This window comes from Callithrix jacchus, chromosome 12 (genome assembly GCF_049354715.1).
Source record: "Callithrix jacchus isolate 240 chromosome 12, calJac240_pri, whole genome shotgun sequence".
Classification (NCBI taxonomy): domain Eukaryota; kingdom Metazoa; phylum Chordata; class Mammalia; order Primates; family Cebidae; genus Callithrix; species Callithrix jacchus.
In genome coordinates this window covers 13900983-13920385 of record NC_133513.1, presented here as the reverse complement: position 1 = coordinate 13920385, position 19403 = coordinate 13900983, and the positions used below count along the sequence as shown (strand labels likewise).

Here is a 19403-nt window from a genome sequence, read left to right as displayed (position 1 = left end):
CTGGCTCTACATTGCCTTTCCTGACCTCTCTGTCATGCCCACTCCCTATCCCCTCAACCTTCACACCATGTTCCTTTTTCACAGCTCATCTCCCTCGCCACATACTCCCCTTAACCTTCAACCCCTCAGTAGAGAGAGGTGGGCTTTCCCTGTTTACAATGTCCTGCCTCAGACTTGTTCTGGTTTTTTTTTAATTTAATTTAATTTAATTTTTTTTTTTTTTGAGACGAGGTCTCGCACTGTAGCCCAGACTAAACCACAGTGGTACAATCCCAGCTCACTGCACCTCCACTCCCCGGGTTCAAGCAATTCTCCTGTCTCAGCTTCCTGAGTAGCTGGGACTACAGGTGTGTGCCACCACATCTGGCTAATTTTGTATTTTTAGTAGAGACGGGGTTTCACCATGTTGGTCAGGCTGGTCTCGAACTCCCGATCTCAAGTGATTCTCCAGTCTCAGCTTCCCAAAGTGCTGGGATTATAGGCGTGAGCCACTGTACCTGGCCTCCCTCCCCCTTTTACAACACTTAAGGGTTATACTCTCTGAGAACTATCTAATCATGACTCAAAAGCAGCAGGTTGCAGGGGCTAAAAGCATGGCCTCTGGGGTTGCACCCCTCACTCAGCTACACACTAATGGTGTGACCTTGAGCAGGACACTTAACCTCTCTGTGCCTTGTTTCCTCACCTGTAAGATGGGAATAAAGCAGTACCTATCTCACAGGGCCGTTCTGAAAATTCAATGAATTTCAAGACATGTGAAATACCAAGAATACTGCAAGGTACATACATCGTGAGTCTTTGATGCATGTCAGCTGTAATTAATAAAGTTGATTCCTTGTCTCTATCACTCACTAAGTCCTGTATCCCCCTGGGACAGAGCAGTTTCCTATAGCTTAGCAACCCACCCCCTAAGGCAAATACTGAAAACTCAAGGCTACTAGGTCCCAGACAGTCAGTATGTAAGTGACCAAAGTAGTCAGCACAAAAGCAAAGTACAGCAAACGCAACAAAAGGGGGCATCTGACATTCAGAATCAGTGGCAGGGAAGACAACAGGGCATGGTGGGGACTGTGGCAAACTGGACAACACATGCCCCAGCTGGGACTGGGAGCAGTGGCTCATGCCTATAATGCCAGTGTTCCGGGAGGACGACACAGACGGATCACTTGAGGCCAGGGGCTTAAGATCAGCCTAGACAACACAGTAAGATCCCACTTCTACAAACAAAAATTTAAATTAGCCAAAAATTAGCTGGACATGGTGACACACAGCTGTAGTCCCAACTACTCAGAAGGCTGAGGTGGGAAGATGGCTTAAGGCCAGAAGTTTGAGGGTGCAGTGAACTATGGTGGCACCACTGCACCCCAGCCTGTATGAAAATGAGACCATGTCTCTTTAAGATGAAAAAAAAAAGGCTACAGTTGTATCCCAGCTCCAGCTGATCACTGCCCTAAAAAATTATAATTCTAGTCTTGCCAGACTGTTCAGTTTTCCAAGAAAAGCCACATTTCTGGGTTTTTACTGCCAGGTGTAGGGGTGGGTGTGTGTGTGTGTGTGTGTGTGTGTGTGTGTGTGTATTTTTAGTAGAGATGGAGTTTTGCTATGTTGGCCAGGCTGGTAAGTGATCCACCCACCTCAACCTCACATAGTGCTGGGATTACAGGCATGAGCCACCGCACCCAGCCTATATCTTTGTGTTTCTAAATGCCAGTTACTACTTTTGGTCTCCACTGAGCCCGGCAGATAGCCGAGGGGTCACAGCCAGCTCCTACTTACCATGGTGATGCCCAAGAGAGTTGGGCTGACCAGAAACACTGGGGCCAGGAATATGCCCCGACTTCTTTCCCAGAAAGAGTAGAAGAGGTCTGCCCAGCAGACGATCCACAGCAAAAATCCCAAGGCCTGGAAAAGAAGCATATACACATCCTACAACCTTCAAATGATCAACCACAGTCCTAGGACATGGTGTGTTTCCTCTGGAATAAGGACAAGTCCTTGGGAGGGGGAGTTGGCATCCGGGCCAGCACACGATGATCTATTGCCAGCTTGCTATGCTCCATTGCCTCCAACAGGACTGTCTGTCTGGTCACCATTCCCCCCAGGACCTGAACACTCAAGAGCTCAGCCCACAGCTCATCACTATATGCAAACCCCAGTGCCCTGCGCAAGAAAGCCCTCCACAACAACCATTCACTCAACCGGTATTTACTGAGGGTGCTCTGTGAGTCAGATACCTCTCAAGGTGCATCCATTCTCAAATGATTCAGAGAAAACAAATTATAGCATGCATAGAGAGGGAGAGAGCAAAAGCTCTTGATAAAACAAATGTAGCAAAAGATTAAAAATCAGTGAATATAGGCCAGATTCATGCCTGTAATCCCAGCACTTTGGGAGGCTGAGGCAGGAGGATCGCTGAGAGTCAGGAGATTGAGAACAGCCTAGGCAACAAAGTGAGATCCTAGCTCTAAAAGAATTTTTTTTAATTAGCAAGGCATGGTGATGCACGCCTGCAGTCCCAGCTACCAGCTATCCAAAAAGCTGAGGCAGGACGATGGCTTGAGCAAGGAGTTTGAGGTTGCAGTGCGCTGTGATCGTAACATTGCACTGCAGCCTGGGCAACAGCAAAACCGTCTCAAAAAAAAAAAAAGACAGTAATTATGAGTAATGGATAGAGAAAATCAGGGGGTAGTTCCTGGTATCATTATGTCAACACTTTTATTTTTTTTTTGAGATGAAGTCTCACTCTGTTGCACAAGCTAGAGTGCAGTGACAGAATATCAGCTCACTGCAACCTGCACCTCCTAGGTTCAAGAGATCCTCTAGCCTCAGCCTCCCAAGCAGCTAAGATTACAGGTGTGTGACACCATACCCAGCTAATTTTTGTATTTTATGTAGAAAAAGGGTTTCACTATGTTGGTCAGGCTAGTCTCAAACTCCTGGCCGTAAGTGATCCGCCCACCTTGGTCTTGCAAAGTGCTGGGATTACAGGTGTGAGCCACCACGCCTGGTCCATTATTGCAATTTTCCTGTAGCTTTAAATTATTTCAAAATAAAAGTAAACTTTAAAAAAAAAATTAGGGGCCAGGCATGGTGATTCACACCTGTGAATCCCAGTACTTTTGGAGGCCAAGGCTGGAGGACTACTTGAAGCCAGGAGTTCAAGACCAGCCTGAGCAATATAGACCTGCTCTGTATAAAAAATTAACAATTGGTCAGAAAAAAAAAAAAAATATATATATACACACACACACACACACACACACACACACACATATACACACATACATATGTATACTTAAAAAAGCTCATCCCTTGGTAAGGGGGTAAGAACTGTTAATTTCCCAGTAACACCTTGAGAGCAATCCTATCATTGCTGTTGCATAAATAGGGAAACTGAGGCTTGGGGGGTTAAAAAATTTGCTCAAGGCCAAATACTAAACGGCAGAGCCAAGATTCGAACCCATGTTTGTCTCCAGAGCTCCAGTGTTCATCTCCCACCTTATTCTTCTGCCTTCTACAAGAAGGAACTTAGGGCCAACTAAGTAGAAGAGAAATGTTCACTCACCAATCACGCTCCCCGTCCCAGGTGCACCTCCCCGCCCCTCCACGATGAAACCCCTCCCCTGGTGACTTACAGTTTTGGTTTTATTGAGAGGTGTCATCTGAATGTAGCCCCGGTCATGTCGGGAGAGATAGAGGAAGTAGAAGGGGAAACAGGCCCAGAGGTAAAAACAAGGCACCCACACGAGGACCGTGTTCTGAAAGCACTTGGTGAAGTCGGGGTTGCTGGTATACCACGTGATGTTCCAGTCCTGCAGACACAAACACAGTCGAGGGATCAGCAGACACACCCCCGAGGACAGGAGCTCACCTGGAGCTCCAAACCACCTGCCACGGGGTTTGAAGAAACGGACAAAGCCCCTATGCCCAAGGACTCTCAGGATGAAGACACAAACGCAAAAGATCAGTAGCCAGAAAGACTAAGAAATGAGGAACAAGAGATAAAGGTATGTGGTGTCTTCTGCGCTCCCCGCTGAGAAACAGAGGCCCTGTCTCAAAATAAGTAAATAAAGCTCTCTTAACAGGAGCATACAGGTCAGGTGCAGAGGCTCACGCCTGTAATTCCAGCACTTTGGGAGGCCAAGTAGACAGATCACTTGAGGCCGGGAGTTTTAGGCCAGCCTAGGCAACATAGTGAGATGCCATCTCAACAAAAAACATAAGTGGCTGAGCATGAAGCACAGCTGTAGTCCCAGCTACTCAGGAGGCTGAGGTGGGAGGATCGTTTCAGACTGGAAGGCAGGGGGTGCAGTGAGCTGAGATCATGCCACTGCTCTACACCCTGGGCAACAGAGAGAGACCCTGTGTCTGTCTGTCTGATTCTGTCTCTCTCTCTCTCTCTCTCTCACACACAAACACACACACACACAGTGCATACACACAAAACCAACCGACAACAAAAAAGGCATGTAGCATCTCATCTCACATTAACAGTCCCCAGAGCCTGTGCAAGTCCCACCGTAGTACAAAAGATGAAGACAGACATTTAAAGGAACCCTGAAGGATACTCTCTTGTAACCCAAGAACCCTAGATCATCTAGTTCACTCTGACCTTCCAAACTGAGGACTTTCTATCTTCATCACCATCACCACCATCACCATCAATCACCACCACCGCATCACCACCATCATCACTGCTATCACCACCACCGTCACCACAACCCACCACCACTGTCACCATCAACACTACACACCACCACCAGGATAACATCCAAATTGCAGTTCTGTGTGCCAGGTTTTATTCTAAGTGCCTCGTGTATATTGTCTCCTTTAATTCTATAAGTATTTTTATCATCTCCTTTTTTTTAGATGTGAAACTCAGGCACAGAAGAATTAAATACTGTGTTGGGTATCACACAGCTAGTAAGCTCTAGAGCTGAATTTAAACTCAGGCAACATGGTTCAGGTCTGCATTTTACCACTGAGCTGTCCAACCTTGGAAACAAATTTGTTTCAATTACTTTTACTTTTAAAAAAAAAAAAACCTGTATTTTGTTAAGGAGCCATGCCAAACAGATGAATACATAAATAGATCAGATATATCTGCCCAAAAATAAACCTCTACTATCAGCTGTTATGTATTGAAAATTTAAAATTTCCTTTTTTTTTTTTTTTTTGAAATGGGGTCTTGCTCTGTTGCCCAGGCTGGAGTGTGGTGGTGAGATCATAACTCCCTGCGCCTTGAACTCTTGGGCTCAAGCGATCCTTCACCTCTGCCTCCTGAGCAGCTACACTACAGGTGTGCCCCACCATGCCTGCCCAGCTGAAGAATTTAAATTTAATTCAAGCCATAATTCGGTAACTGACTAGAAAACTGAGAAAATTTACTCCCCTTTTTGGGATCTCAGTGTCCTATCTCTACCAAAATTAGGTTGGATCAAATAAGACATACAAAACGGGTTCCCCCAGCCACAGTTTGGCTTGTTGTTATTGCTGTTAAGGCACACTATTAACATTTGTTTCTTTTTCTTTTTCTTTTTTTTGAGACAGAGTTTCGCTCTTGTTGCCCAGGCTGCAGTGCAATGGCTCAATCTTGGCTCACTGTAACCTCCGCCTACTCAGGTTCAAGCGATTTTCCTGCCTCAGTCTTCTGAGTAGCTGGGATTACAGGCATGTGCTACCATGCCTGGCTAATTTTATATTTTTAGTAGAGACAGGGTTTCTCCATGTTGGTCAGACTAGTCTTGAACTCCCAACCTCTGGTGATCTGCTCACCTCAGCCTCCCAAAGCGCTGGCATTACAGACGTGAGCCACCATGACCAGCTGGCATACTTTTTATTACAAAAAAAATTAGATTACATGTCAACATTGAAAATTTGAATTTCTGGATTTTTTGTTGTTGTTGAGATAGAGTATTACTTTCTCGCCCAGTCTGGAATGCAATGGCGTGATCTCAGCTCACTGCAATCTTCGCTTCCTGGGTTCAAGCGATTCTCCTGCCTCAGCCTCCTCAGTAGCTGGGACTACAGTCACGCACCACCACGCCTGGCTAATTGTTTTTAGTAGTGACAGGGTTTCACCATGTTGGCTAGTCTGGTCTCAAAAGTCCTAACCTCAGGTGATCCGCCCACCTTGGCCTCCCATAGTGTTGGAATTACAGGCGTGAACCTGCCCAGCCTCTAGCATAACTAAAAATCAGAAAATCTGGCAGGGCTAGGCCCCTATTCCTGCTACATAACCATCAGTAGGAGCTGGGAGGAGCCAGTCTTTGTATTAGGCCCAGGTGGTGTTCAGTTGGCTGCAGTCCCCAAAAAGGCCACTTTTCCCTCAGCCTTCCCTTCCCACTGGCCTATGCACCCTCCAAATAGCTCTGATTCCAGCAGCCCTCCCACGATCACCTGATTACCCATGGAATGTCAAGGTACCCAGACCCTTATAGCTCCATATACCTTTAAAGCCATGTCAAAAAAAATAAGGTTAAAAAATGGGAAATGAAGAAAATAAGATCATTTCACTTAAAAGAAAATCTGACAATCTGATAAAAATACACATGTTCCAAGAATTAAAGAAATCTAGTTATTAGGCCAGGCGTGATTGCTCATGCCTGTAATCCCAGCACTTTGAGAGGCCGAGGCAGGAGATCAGGAGTTCGAGACCAGCCTGGCCAACATGGCAAAACCCTATCTCTACTAAAACCATAAAAATTAGCTGGGCTTGGTAATGCACTTCTGTAGTCCCAGCTACTTGGGAGGCTGAGGCAGGAGGATCGCTTGAACCTGGGAGGCAGAGGTTGCAGTGAGCCGAGATCTTACCACTGCACTCCAGCCTGGGCAGACTCCATCTCAAAACAAAAAAAAGTAAACCTCACAAGGCCAACATACGCAAAGAGATTCAGTGAGGAAACATCAAGACACAAACCCTAAAAAGAACAAAGTTCATGCCCTTGTGGCATGTGGCATTTGGAACACAGCCCTGTAAATAAGAAGTTGATCTTGGAGAAGGAGTGACATCTCAAGAACTGGCTTTACACCACTGGTAATTCCTAGGTGATAGGCAGGAAAAGGGATTAAATTGTTGGTGCTCATTATATATAGAATGGCTTCTGAGCAGTTGCCAGTAAAAGCTCATTCCAAAGGAATTTGTCCTTCTAAAAAGAAAACAATACTGAGACTTGGCATATGTAGTTATGTACACAAGAGACATAGTTCCAATGTTAAACACTTAATTGACCTGATCCAAATCATTCCTTGCAAGGACTATTGCAATTGCTTCCTAACTCTTCTCTGCCTCCAGCCTCTCCTTGTCCTACTGAATCCTCTCCACTAGTCAGTGCTCCCCACCACAGCCAGTCCTCCTCACCACAGCCAGAGAATAAGCTACATACACATCCACATGTATTCTCATGGATATATTTATCAGCCAACCATGAACCTATCCCTACATCTACCCCCCACCAATTCATCCATTCACCCACCCACCTACCAATTCATCCACCCATCCACCAACTCACCAATTCATTCATCCATCCACCTACTCATCCACCCATTCATCCATCCACCCTACCCACCCACCAATTCATTCATCCATCTACCTTACCCATCCACCCATTCATCCTTCCACCCTACCCACCCACCAATTCATTCATCCATCCACCTACTCACCTACCAATTCATCCATCCACCCGCCCATCCACCCATTCATCCATCTACCCTACCCACCCACCAATTCATTCATCCATCCACCCTAACCATCCACCCATTTGTCCCTCCACCTTACCCACCAATTCATCCACACACCCACCCATCCACCCATCCACCTACTCATCCACCCATTCATCCATCCACCTACCCACCCACCAATTCATTCATCCATCCACCTACTCATCCACCAATTCATTCATTCATCCATCCATCCACCCACTCATACACCCATGATACCCACCTACCAATTCATTCATCCATCCATCCATCCCCCACGCCCACCCACCCACCAACCTATTCATCCACCTGTCTAGGTACCCATCTATATCCCCAAGCATCCATCTACTCATGCATCGAATCGTGTCTCTCTCTTTGTAATTATTTTTAATAGGTAATATATTTGTGTGCTAAAACTCTTTCAAACTACTCAAAAAGGTATACAGTGAAAAATATGTTTCTCCCCAAACTAATCACCCCCCAATTCTACCCCATAAGCATGCCACCATTGCTAACATCTTACATTCTTCCAGATATATTCCAAATATGACCTGTGTATACTGTTTCCCCAAAAGGCACCATGATACATACTCTGTTCTATACCTTGCCTTTTTTTTTTTTTTTTAACTTAGCTAATATTAAAAACTGAACTTTTTTTTTTTTTTGAGACAAGGTCTTACTCTGTTGCTCAGGCTGGAGTGCAGTGGCACAATCATAGCTCACTGCAGCCTCAACCTCCTGGGCTCCAGCAATCCTCCCACCTCAGCCTCCCGAGTAGCTAGGACCACAGGCACATGCCAGCATGCCAAGCTAATTTTGTATTTTTAGGAGAAATGGGGTTTTGCCACATTGTCCAGGATAGTCTCCCAAAGAGACTCCACTAGCCTTGGCCTCCCTAAGTGCTGGGATCACCGATGTGAACCACTGCACCCAGGCTTTGGAAACGGATCTTTATCAGTAACATAGATATGCTTTACTGTTGATATTTTAATTTTATTTCTTTTAAACAAAGAGGTAAAAGGGACAAGTCTTCTCCGTCCATTCCCTAAACCCCTCCCCTCCCTGCAGTTCCACTCTCTAGAAGCAACGATCATGGGTTTCTTATGTCTTCAGAAAATATTTCATATAAAAATACCAAAAGTAAATACATATCTTCTGTTACCAAAGGGAAGGACCCATACATTACATAATGTCCTGTGCCCTGCTTTTTTCTCATAATCATAGATTTTAAAGATCATCCCTCAGTATATATGAACTGTTTCCTCGTTCTTTGTTACAGCTGCTTTGTATTCTACTGCAGGGATAAACTTGACTTCCATGGGACTCCTGGGGACCTGGCATTGGTGCTGCTCTTTCAAACAAGGCATCATTGAATAAACAACTTGGAAGGGGCCTCGTTTCACACACAAGCAAGAGTGTTGACAAGATCACCTTCTCGGCCAGGTGTGGTGGCTCGTGTCTGTAACTCCAGCACCTTGGGAGACCCAAGTGGGAGGATCCCATGAGCCCAGGAGTTTGAGACCACCCTGGACAACACAGTGAGACCCTGTCTCATATATAAAGTTTCTAAAAATGAACCTGCCAGGTCAAAGAAGATATACAGTAACATTTAGACAGACACTGCCCTCTGCCTGATAAGGTACAAAGACAATTACTTCACAAACCACAGCAGATAAGAAGTTCCTGAACTCTGCCAATCTGATGGTGAAAAGTATCTCTCTAGTTAAATGCCTTTTCTCTTTATCATGAGTGAAACTGAGGGTCTTTCCATATGTGTTTAAAAGCAATCGGGTTTTCCCGCTCAGAGGAAAATTCGTAGATTTAGATAACTGCATTAATAAATAGTGTAGACCTAATGGCCATCTCTCTTCTGGGTAACAACTTCCCATGGCTCCCTCTTGCTTTTAAAAACCAATCCTAGGCCAGGCGCGGTGGCTCACCCCTGTAATCCCAGCACTTTGGGAGGCCGAGGCAGGCAGATCACAAGGTCAGGAGTTTGAGACCAGCCTGGCCAGTATGGTGAAACCCCATCGCTACTAAAGATGCAAAAATTAGTGGGGTATGGTGGAGTGCGCCTGTAATCCCAGCTACTTGGGAGACTGAGGCAGGAGAATAGCTTGAACCCAGGAGGCAGAGGTTGCAGTGAGCTGAGATAGCGCCACTGCACTCCAGCCTGGGCAACAGAGCAAGACTCCGTCTCAAAAAAAAAACAAGAACCAATCCTGGTGGTGATCCATGAGGCTTTCCTTCCACATTCAAATCCCATCTGCTTCTCCTACAATTTCTCCCACCCTATTCCCCAAATGTGCCAACTCAGGCGTTTACTTAAAGAGGTATTTACCAAGCTTGCTGCCAGATACTATTCCAGACACTGTTCCAAGTACCGGAGATTCAGGAAGGCTGTGATCCCTGCCTTCAAGGCATTCCCCAGCTGCTGGTCAAATAGTTTCCTCAGTTACCTCTTGCTAGATCCTCTCTCTGCAATGTCTTTCTGCCCTAACAAACTCCTGTTCATCCTTCCTTCAAACCCAACTCAGGTTACCTCATTTAAGAAGCTCCCTCCACACTCCCCAAACCATCTGCCCCCAACCTTTGCAGTGATTGTCTTATTTGTCCATCATCAATTTCCTCCTTTGTTTTACTTTTGTAATTGTTCTTGTTTTGCTTATTAAATAATAATCTGCCCCAACCTAGCAAGTCAGGCCAATATTCAAGTCCAGGAAATACAGAGAATACCACAAAGATATTCCACAAGAAGAGCAACCCCAAGGCACATAATCATCAGATTCACCAGGGTTGAAATGAAGGAGAAAATACTAAGGGCAGCCAGAGAGAAAGGTCGAGTTACCCACAAAGGGAAGTCCATCAGACTCACAGCAGATCTCTCGGCAGAAACACTACAAGCCAGAAGAGAGTGGGGGCCAAAATTCAACATCCTTAAAGAAAAGAACTTTCAACCCAGAATTTCATATCCAGCCAAACTAAGCTTCATAAGTGAAGGAAAAATAAAATCCTTTGCAAACAAGTAAGTACTCAGAGATTTTGTCACCACCAGGCCTGCTTTACAAGAGCTCCTGAAAGAGGCACTACACATAGAAAGGAACAACCAGTACCAGCCACTCCAAAAACATACTAAATGCTAAAGAGCATCAACAAAATGAAGAATCTGCATCAACTAACAGGGAAAACAGCCAGCTAGAATCAAAATGTCAGTATCAAATTCACACATAACAATATTAACCCTAAATGTAAATGGGCTAAATGCACCAATCAAAAGACACAGACTGGCAAATTGGATAAAAAAACAAAACCCATCGGTGTGCTGTATCCAGGAAACGCATCTCACATGCAAGGATACACAGAGGCTCAAAATAAAGGGATGGAGGAAGATTTACCAAGCAAATGGACAGCAAAAAAAAAAGCAGGAGTTGCAATCTTCATCTCTGATAAAATAGACTTTAAAGCAACAAAGATCAAAAGAGACAAAGAATGACATTACATAATGGTAAAAGGATCGATACAAGAAGAGCTAACAATCCTAAATATATATGGACCCAATACAGGAGCACCCAGATATTTAAGGCAAGTTCTTAATGACTTACAAAGAGACTTAGACTCCCACACAATAATAGTGGGAGACTTTAGCACTCCACTGTCAATATTAGACAGATCAACCAGACAGAAAACCAACAAGGATATCCAGGACTTTAACTCAGACCTGGAACAAGCAAACCTGACAGACAGTTACAGAACTCTCCACACCAAATCCATTCTTCTCAGCACCACATCACACCTACTCTAAAACTGACCACATAATTGGAAGTAAATCACTCCTCAGCAAATGAAAAAGAATGGAAATCATAACATACAGTCTCTCAGACCACAGTGCAATCAAGTTAGAACTCAGAATTCAGAAACTAACTCAGAACCTCACAGCTTCATGGAAACTGAACAACTGGCTCTTGAACGTTGACTGGATAAACAATGAAATGAAGGCAGAAATAAAGAAGTTCTTTGAAACCAATAAGAACGAAGACACAACATACCAGAATCTCTGGGACACATTTAAAGCAGTCTCTAGAGGAAAATATATAGCAATAAGTGCCCACACGAGAAAAGTGGCGAGATCCAAAATTGACACCCTATCGTCAAAATTGAAAGAGCTAGAGGAGCAAGATAAAAAAAACTCAAACCTAGCGGAAGACAAGAAGTAACTAAGATCAGAGCAAAACTGAAGGAGACAGAGACACGAAAAACCCTTCAAAAAAAAAAAATCAATAAATCCAAGAGCTGGCTTTTCGAAAAGATCAACAAAATAGACCACTAGCCAGATTAACAAAAAAGAAAATAGAGAATAACCAAATAGATGCAATAAAAAACGATAAAGGGAAAATCACCAGATTCCACAGAAATTCAAAGGATCATCAGAGAATATTACAAACAACTCTATGCACATAAACTAGTAAACCTGGAAGAAATGGATAAATTCCTGGACATTTGTGTCCTCCCAAGCCTAAACCAGGAAGAAGTCGAAACTATGAATAGACCAATAACAAGATCTGAAGTTGAGGCAGCCATTAAGAGCCTACCACATAAAAAAAGCCCAGGTCCAGATGGGTTCACAGCGGAATTCTACCAGACACACAAAGAGGAACTGTTACCATTCCTTCTGAAACTATTCCAAATAATCCAAAAGAGGGAATCCTTCCCAAATCATTTTATGAGACAAACATCATCCTGATACCAAAACCTGGCAGAGACTCAACAAGAAAGGAAAACTTCAGGCCAATATCCATGATGAACATAGATGCAAAAATCTTCAATAAAATACTGGCAAGCCGACTGCAACAGCACATCAAAAAGCTTATCCACCATGATCAAGTAGGATTTATCCCGAGGATGCAAAGCTGGTTCAACATACGCAAGTCTATCAACGTAATTCACCACATAAACAGAACCAAAAACAAAAACCACATGATTATCTCAATTGACGCAGAGAAGGCATTTGACAAAATTCAACAGCCCTTTATGCTAAAAACCCTCAATAAACTCAGTATTGATGGAACTTATCTCAAAATAATAAAAGCTATTATTATTGACTGTTGACAGACCAACAGCCAATATCATACTGAATGGGCAAAAACTGGAAGCATTACCTTTGAAATCTGGCACTAGACAAGGATGCCCTCTTTCACCACTCCTATTCAATATAGTACTGAAGTTCTAGCCAGAGCAATCAGGCAAGAAAAAGAAATAAAGGGTATTCAAATAGGCAAGGAGGAAGCCAAATTATCTCCATTTGCAGACGACATGATAGTATATCTAGAAGACCCCATCACCTCAGCCCAAAAACTCCTGAAACTGATAAGCAACTTCAGCAAAGTCTCAGGATACAAAATCAATGTGCAGATATCACAAGCATTCCTATACACCAATAACAGACTTAAAGAGAGCCAAATCAAGAATGAACTGCCATTCACAATTGCTAAAAAGAGAATAAAATACCTAGGAATACAACTAACAAGGAACGTAAAGGACCTCTTCAAGGAGAACTACAAACCACTGCTCAATGAAATAAGAGAGGACACAAACAGATAAACAAACATTCCATGTTCGTGGTTAGGAAGAATCAATATCGTGAAAATGGCTATACTGCCCAAAGTAATTTACAGATTTAACGCTATCCCCATCAAGCTACCAATGACCTTCTTCACAGAACTGGAAAAAACCACCTTAAACTTCATATGGAACCAAAAGAGAGCCCGCATAGCCAAGTCAATTCTAAGTAAAAAGAACACAGCGGGAGGTATCACACTACCGGACTTCAAACTATACTACAAGACTACAGTAATCAAAACAGCATGGTACTGGTACCAAAACAGAGATATAGACCAATGGAACAGAACAGAAGCATCGGAGGCAACACAACTTATCTACAACCATACAATCTCTGATAAACCTGACAAAAACAAGCAATGGGGGAAGGATTCCCTGTTTAATAAATGGTGTTGGGAAAACTGGCTAGCCATGTGCAGAAAGCAGAAACTGGACCCCTTCCTGACACCTTACACTAAAATTAACTCCAGATGGATTAAAGACTTAACCATAAGACCTAACACCATAAAAACCCTAGAAGAAAATCTAGGCAAAACCATTCAGGACATAGGAGTAGCCAAGGACTTCATGACCAAAACACCAAAAGCATTGGCAACAAAAGCCAAAATAGACAAATGGGACCTAATCAAACTCCACAGCTTCTGCACGGCAAAAAAAACAGTCATTAGAGTGAATCGGCAACCAACGGAATGGGAAAAAATTTTTTGCAGTCTACCCATCTGACAAAGGGCTGATATCCAGAATTTACAAAGAACTCAAACAGATTTACAAGAAAAAACAAGCCCATTCAAAAATGGGCAAAGGATATGAACAGACACTTTATAAAAGAAGACATACCTGAGGCCAACAAACATATGAAAAAATGCTCATCATCACTGGTCATCAGAGAAATGCAAATCAAAACTACATTGAGATACCATCTCACGCCAGTTAGAATGGCAATCATTAAAAAATCTGGAGACAGCAGATGCTGGAGAGGATGTGGAGAAATAGGAACACTTTTACACTGTTGGTGGGAGTGTAAATTAGTTCAACCATTGTGGAAGACAGTGTGGCGATTCCTCAAGGACCTAGAAATAGAAATTCCATTTGACCCAGCAATCCCATTACTGGGTATATATCCAAAGGACTATAAATCGTTCTACTATAAGGACACATGGACACAAATGTTCACTGCAGCACTGTTTACAATAGCAAAGACCTGGAATAAACCCAAATGCCCATCGATGATAGACTGGACAGGGAAAATGTGGCACATATACACCATGGAATATTATGCAGCAATCAAAAATGATGAGTTTGTGTCCAGGACATGGATGAACCTGGAGAACATCATTCTCAGCAAACTGACACAAGAACAGAAAATGAAATATCGCATGTTCTCACTCATAGGCGGGTGATGAACAATGAGAACACATGGACACAGGGAGGGGAGCACTACACACTGGGGTCTATTGGGGGGAATAGGGGAGGGATAGCGAGGGGGGGAGTTGGGGAGAGAGAGCATGGGGAGAAATACCAGATATGGGTGAAGGGGAGGAAGGCAACAAATCACACTGCCACGTGTGTACCTATGCAACTATCTTGCATGTTCTTCACATGTTCTCCAAAACCTAAAATGCAATAAAAAAATAAAAATAATCTGGCTGGGCACAGTCCACACTTGTAATCTCAGCATTTTGGGAGGCCAAGGCAGGAGTATCACTTGAGCCCAGGAGTTCAAGACCAGCCTGGGAAACATGATGATACCCTGTCTCTTTTTTAATAAAACTATTTTAAATCATTTTGAAAAACGTTAACAGTAACAATCCATCCAGGTAGAGACTAGCTATAACCACTCACTTCTTAATCAAGCAGATGTAAATTCAAATTCAAGCCCTGACCCCACATATGACTCACGCCTGTAATCCCAGCACTTTGGTAGGCCAACGTGGCTGCATCACTTGACCCCAGGAGTTCAAAACCAGTCTGGACAACATGCAAAAATTAGCCTCTCTACTAAAAATACAAAAATTAGCCGGGCATGGTGGCCCTCGCCTATAATCCCAGCTTCTCAGTAGGCTGAAGCAGGAGGATCACCTGAGCACCAATAGATGCTGCAGAGAGCCATAATCACACCACTGCACTCCAACCTGGGTGACAGAGTGAGAACCTGTTTCAAAAAAACAAAAGCCAGGCACAGAGGCTCGCACCTTTAATCCCAGCACTATGGGAGGCCAAAATGGGAGGACTGCTTGAGCCCAGGAGTTCTAGACCAGACTGGGCAATAAAGTGAGACCCATCTCTTTTAAAAAAAAAAAAAATTAAAAACTTTTTAAAAGTCAGGAAAACACATCATTTGGAAGCATTCTGGAGAGGATCCAAGGAGATAATGTGTGACAGGTGCTTTGCATAGAGCTGATACAGTCTAGAGACAATAAACCGCAGTAGCAGATGCTAACAGTTGGCAACAATCACCCTGCCACCACCACTGTAGTCCCAGAGATAAGTTTAAGGGACAAAGAAAAGTTCAAGCAAGAAAGGAAGCTACAGAAGAAACCAGGGAGTATTTAAAGAACCGGGAACTCCACGGAAGGAGAGGTCAGGACACTCTGAGCAAAGGAAGGTGCTTCCTCCACAGAATGCAAATTCGAAAGCACATGCTAGCTTCCTGCTCAGAGGCAGATGGCCAGCCCAGACCCAGAGGGCAGCTGTGGGAGGGAGAGGAAGGAAGGAAGGGAGGGAGGGAGGGAAGGCATGAAAAGAGGAAATCTGACTCTGACCGTGAACTTTGACTGTTGCAGAAAGCAGCCAACACGGGTCACCCTGTCATGCATCCCCATATCACCTGCGTCACAGTCCCTACAGCAGCCAACAGAGTAGGTCACAAAGCTAAGAGCATCTGGGATCAGGCGCGGTGGCTCATGCTTATAATCCCAGCACTTTGGGAGGCCAAGGCAGGAGGATTGCTTGAGCTCAGTTCAAGAAAACCCTGGGCAACAGTGAGACCCTGTCTTCACAAAAAAATTTAAAAATCATCCAGGCGTAGAAGTGTACACCTGTAGTCCCACCTACTCAGGAGGCTGAGGTGGGAGGATCTCTTGAGCCTAGCAGGTTGAGGCTGCAGTAAGCTGTGATCATGCCACTGCAGTCCAGCCTGGGTGACAGAGTAAGACTCTGTCTCAAATTTTTAAAAAGTATCGGGGATGGGCACAATGACACATGTAATCCCAGCACTTTGGGAGGCTGAGAAGGGCAAATCATTTGAGGCCAGGAGTTCAAGACCAGTCTGTGTCTCTACTAAAAATACAGAACTGTTAGCCAGGCGTGGTGGCCAATGCCTGTAATCCCAGCTAGTCAGGAGGCTGAGGCACAAGAATCGCTTGAACCCGGGAGGTGAAGGTTGCAGTGAGCCTAGATCATGCCATTGTCCTCCAGCCTGGGAGACAGAGCTTTGGGAGGCCGAGGTGGGCAGATCACTTGAGGTTGGAGTTTGAGACCAGCCTGGCCAACATGGCGAAACCCCGTCTCTACTAAAAATACAAAAATTAGCCAGGCATGGTGGTGGGTGCCTGTAATCCCAGCTCCTCGGAAGGCTGAGGCAGGACAGTCGCTTTAATCAGTAGGGGGAGGATGCAATGAGCAGAGATCGTGCCACTGTACTCCAGCCTGGGAGACAAGACTGAGACTTCATCTCAAAAAAAAAAAAAAATTATCAAGGTCTTCTGGGTACTCCTTACTGGCAGGGACCCTGAAGTGTCCTTCTTTACATTAACAACCCCAGGAGGTAAGAAGTACGACTGTCACTACTGGAGGCTTCTGGGGACAATGGTGAATACTGGGCAATACCTAAAGGCTCAAAGTGGGGGACAATGCCCTGGGAGTCTGCAGGCCACCTGCCGTTCCAAACTCAAAGAAGCACAGCTACCCAAGGCTGCTTCCTCATCTAGGGAAATCCAGCCAGGCCCACCACTCTCTGAGCAGAATCAGAAGGATCCAACTGCCCAGACACACACTTCGGCCACAAGAGATGAGTCCCAGACACAGTCCCTGCCCTTTGGGGAACCTGGCCCATGGAAATCTTCACAGGGAAAGGGCCTGTCCTTCCCAGCTCCTGGCTCCGTCCCACAGAGGCTTATCTTTGCAGGACACCTCAGCAGCTTGGTCTAGTTCTTGTGTCCCCTGCCCTCAGCCCTGACATTGGAGGAGCTGGGGACCTAGTCCAAGTCAGAGTGGCCCCTGACCTTCGTGCGTTCATAAAATTCCTGTGGCATGGCGTCATCTTTTCTGGGCTGAGTGGTGATGACTAAGGTGCTGGACAGTGAGCTACGTCTTCCTGTACATGACCCTGGGCTGACCTCCTTCCTGTACATGACCCTGGCTTTGACCCGCTCTCCAGGTTCAGCCATGACTATCATGGAAGTGCCTGTGCATTGGGCAGCTCAATGACTTTCCCCTACACCGCTGGATGGATGCTCCACCAGGGCCTAAAGAGATAAGGCAGGCGGCCCAGCCAACTAACTCCAGGACAGGAGGAAAAGCCACAAAGAGGACGGGGCAGTCAACAGGCAGAAAAAGTGAGTAGGAATCTCAACTGCTACTAACGGAGGTAATGAGGACCTACTGTGTACCACGAGGTCTGCTGAGGCCTGAGCATCATTCCCAATTCAACCATCTCTGTAACTCACAACCAGCTGGGTGCAGTGGATCATGCCTATATATTCCAGCATTTCAGGAGGCCAAGGTGGGAGGATAGTTTGAGGCAAGCTTGGGCAACACACTGACTCTGTTTCTACAAAACAATTTAAAAACGTAGCTGGGAATGGTAGTGCACACTTGTAATCCCAATACTTTGGGAGGCCGAGGCAGGAGGATCGCTTGAGCCCAGGAGTTCGAGACCGAAGTTGGCAATGTATCGAGACTCTCCCAACCTCTACAATTAAAAAAATTAAGAAGTAGCCAAATATGGTGATGCTTGACTGTAGTCCCAGCTACTCAAGAGGCTGATGGGGGAGGATCCCCTGAGCCCAGCAGTTCGAGGCTGCAGCAAGCTATGACTACACCACCAACTCCAGCCTGGGTGACAGATTGAGACCATGCCTGAAAAATAAATAAGTAACTTGCAACTGTCGGGTTCCTATTGCTCAGTGAACATTTATCAGGGATTACTACCATGTGCCAAGGTCATGTGGAAGTAAAATAAAGTGTCCACTCTCACACAGTTTCTTTGTATGGAAAGAGGCTGAGACTACCAACAGCTAAAAAAAAAACTCTGCCAGGCACGGTGGCTCATGCCTGTAATCCCAGCACTTTAAGAGGCTGAAGTGGGCAGACCACAAGGTCAGGAGCTCAAGACCAGACTGGCCAATATGGTGAAACCCCATCTCCACTAAAAATACAAAGAATTAGCTGGGCGTGGTGGCAGGCACCTATAGTCCCAGCTACTCAGGAGGCTGAGGCAGGAGAATTGCTTGAACCCAGGAGGCGGAGGTTGCAGTGAGTCAAGACCACACTCCGGCATGAGCAACAGAGCAAGACACAGTCTCAAGGGAAAAAAAAAAAAACTCCACATATGGCCCAATGGGAGCAAATGGCTTGAAGAAGAAGAGAGTAGGGAAAGCGTAACGGTGGGTGGACAGGTGCTAGTTCTGTATCAGGCAGACAGAAAGGGCCTCTGGGCCACAATGACATTTGAGCAAAGAGCTGAAAGAATGAAGAAACGCGTGCCGCCACCTCCTCCTGTCTACAGAAAGAGTAAAGAGAAAATTCATTAGCTGCATCAACCAAGCACCCTCTAAGCGCTGCACATCGTATCTCATCCTCACGCACAACTCTAGGACTCAGGTACTATAATCTAACCCATTTTACAGACACACAAACAGGCCTGGTCAGATATAACCTGCAAGCAGCACACAGAGTCAGGAATTTTATGTTTTCTGTTTTTGTTTTTCTCGTTTGTTTTAGACCAAGTTTCGCTCTTGTGGCCTAGGCTGGAGCGCATTGGTGCGATCTTGGCTCAATGAAACCTCCACCTCCCGGGTTCAAGTGATTCTCCAGCCTCAGCCTCCCAAGTAGCTGGTATTATAGGCGCTCGCCACTATGCCCAGCTA

At 45.0% G+C, this 19403-nt stretch overlaps 1 protein-coding gene across 8 annotated transcripts in view; it reads right to left on the bottom strand.

Moving 5' to 3' along the window:
- Positions 1–19403, bottom strand: part of ABCC1 (ATP binding cassette subfamily C member 1 (ABCC1 blood group)) — a 193429-nt gene that overhangs the window by 134918 nt on the left and 39108 nt on the right. For all 8 annotated transcript variants that reach the window (XM_035266969.3, XM_078344692.1, XM_035266967.3 and 5 more), the window contains exons 2-3: positions 3636–3812; positions 1777–1902 (exon numbers count right to left, since the gene is read on the bottom strand). In XM_035266969.3, coding sequence (XP_035122860.1) covers positions 1777–1902; positions 3636–3662 — 153 coding nt within the window. In that variant the 5' untranslated portion in view covers positions 3663–3812. The remainder of the gene's footprint in view (positions 1–1776; positions 1903–3635; positions 3813–19403) is intronic.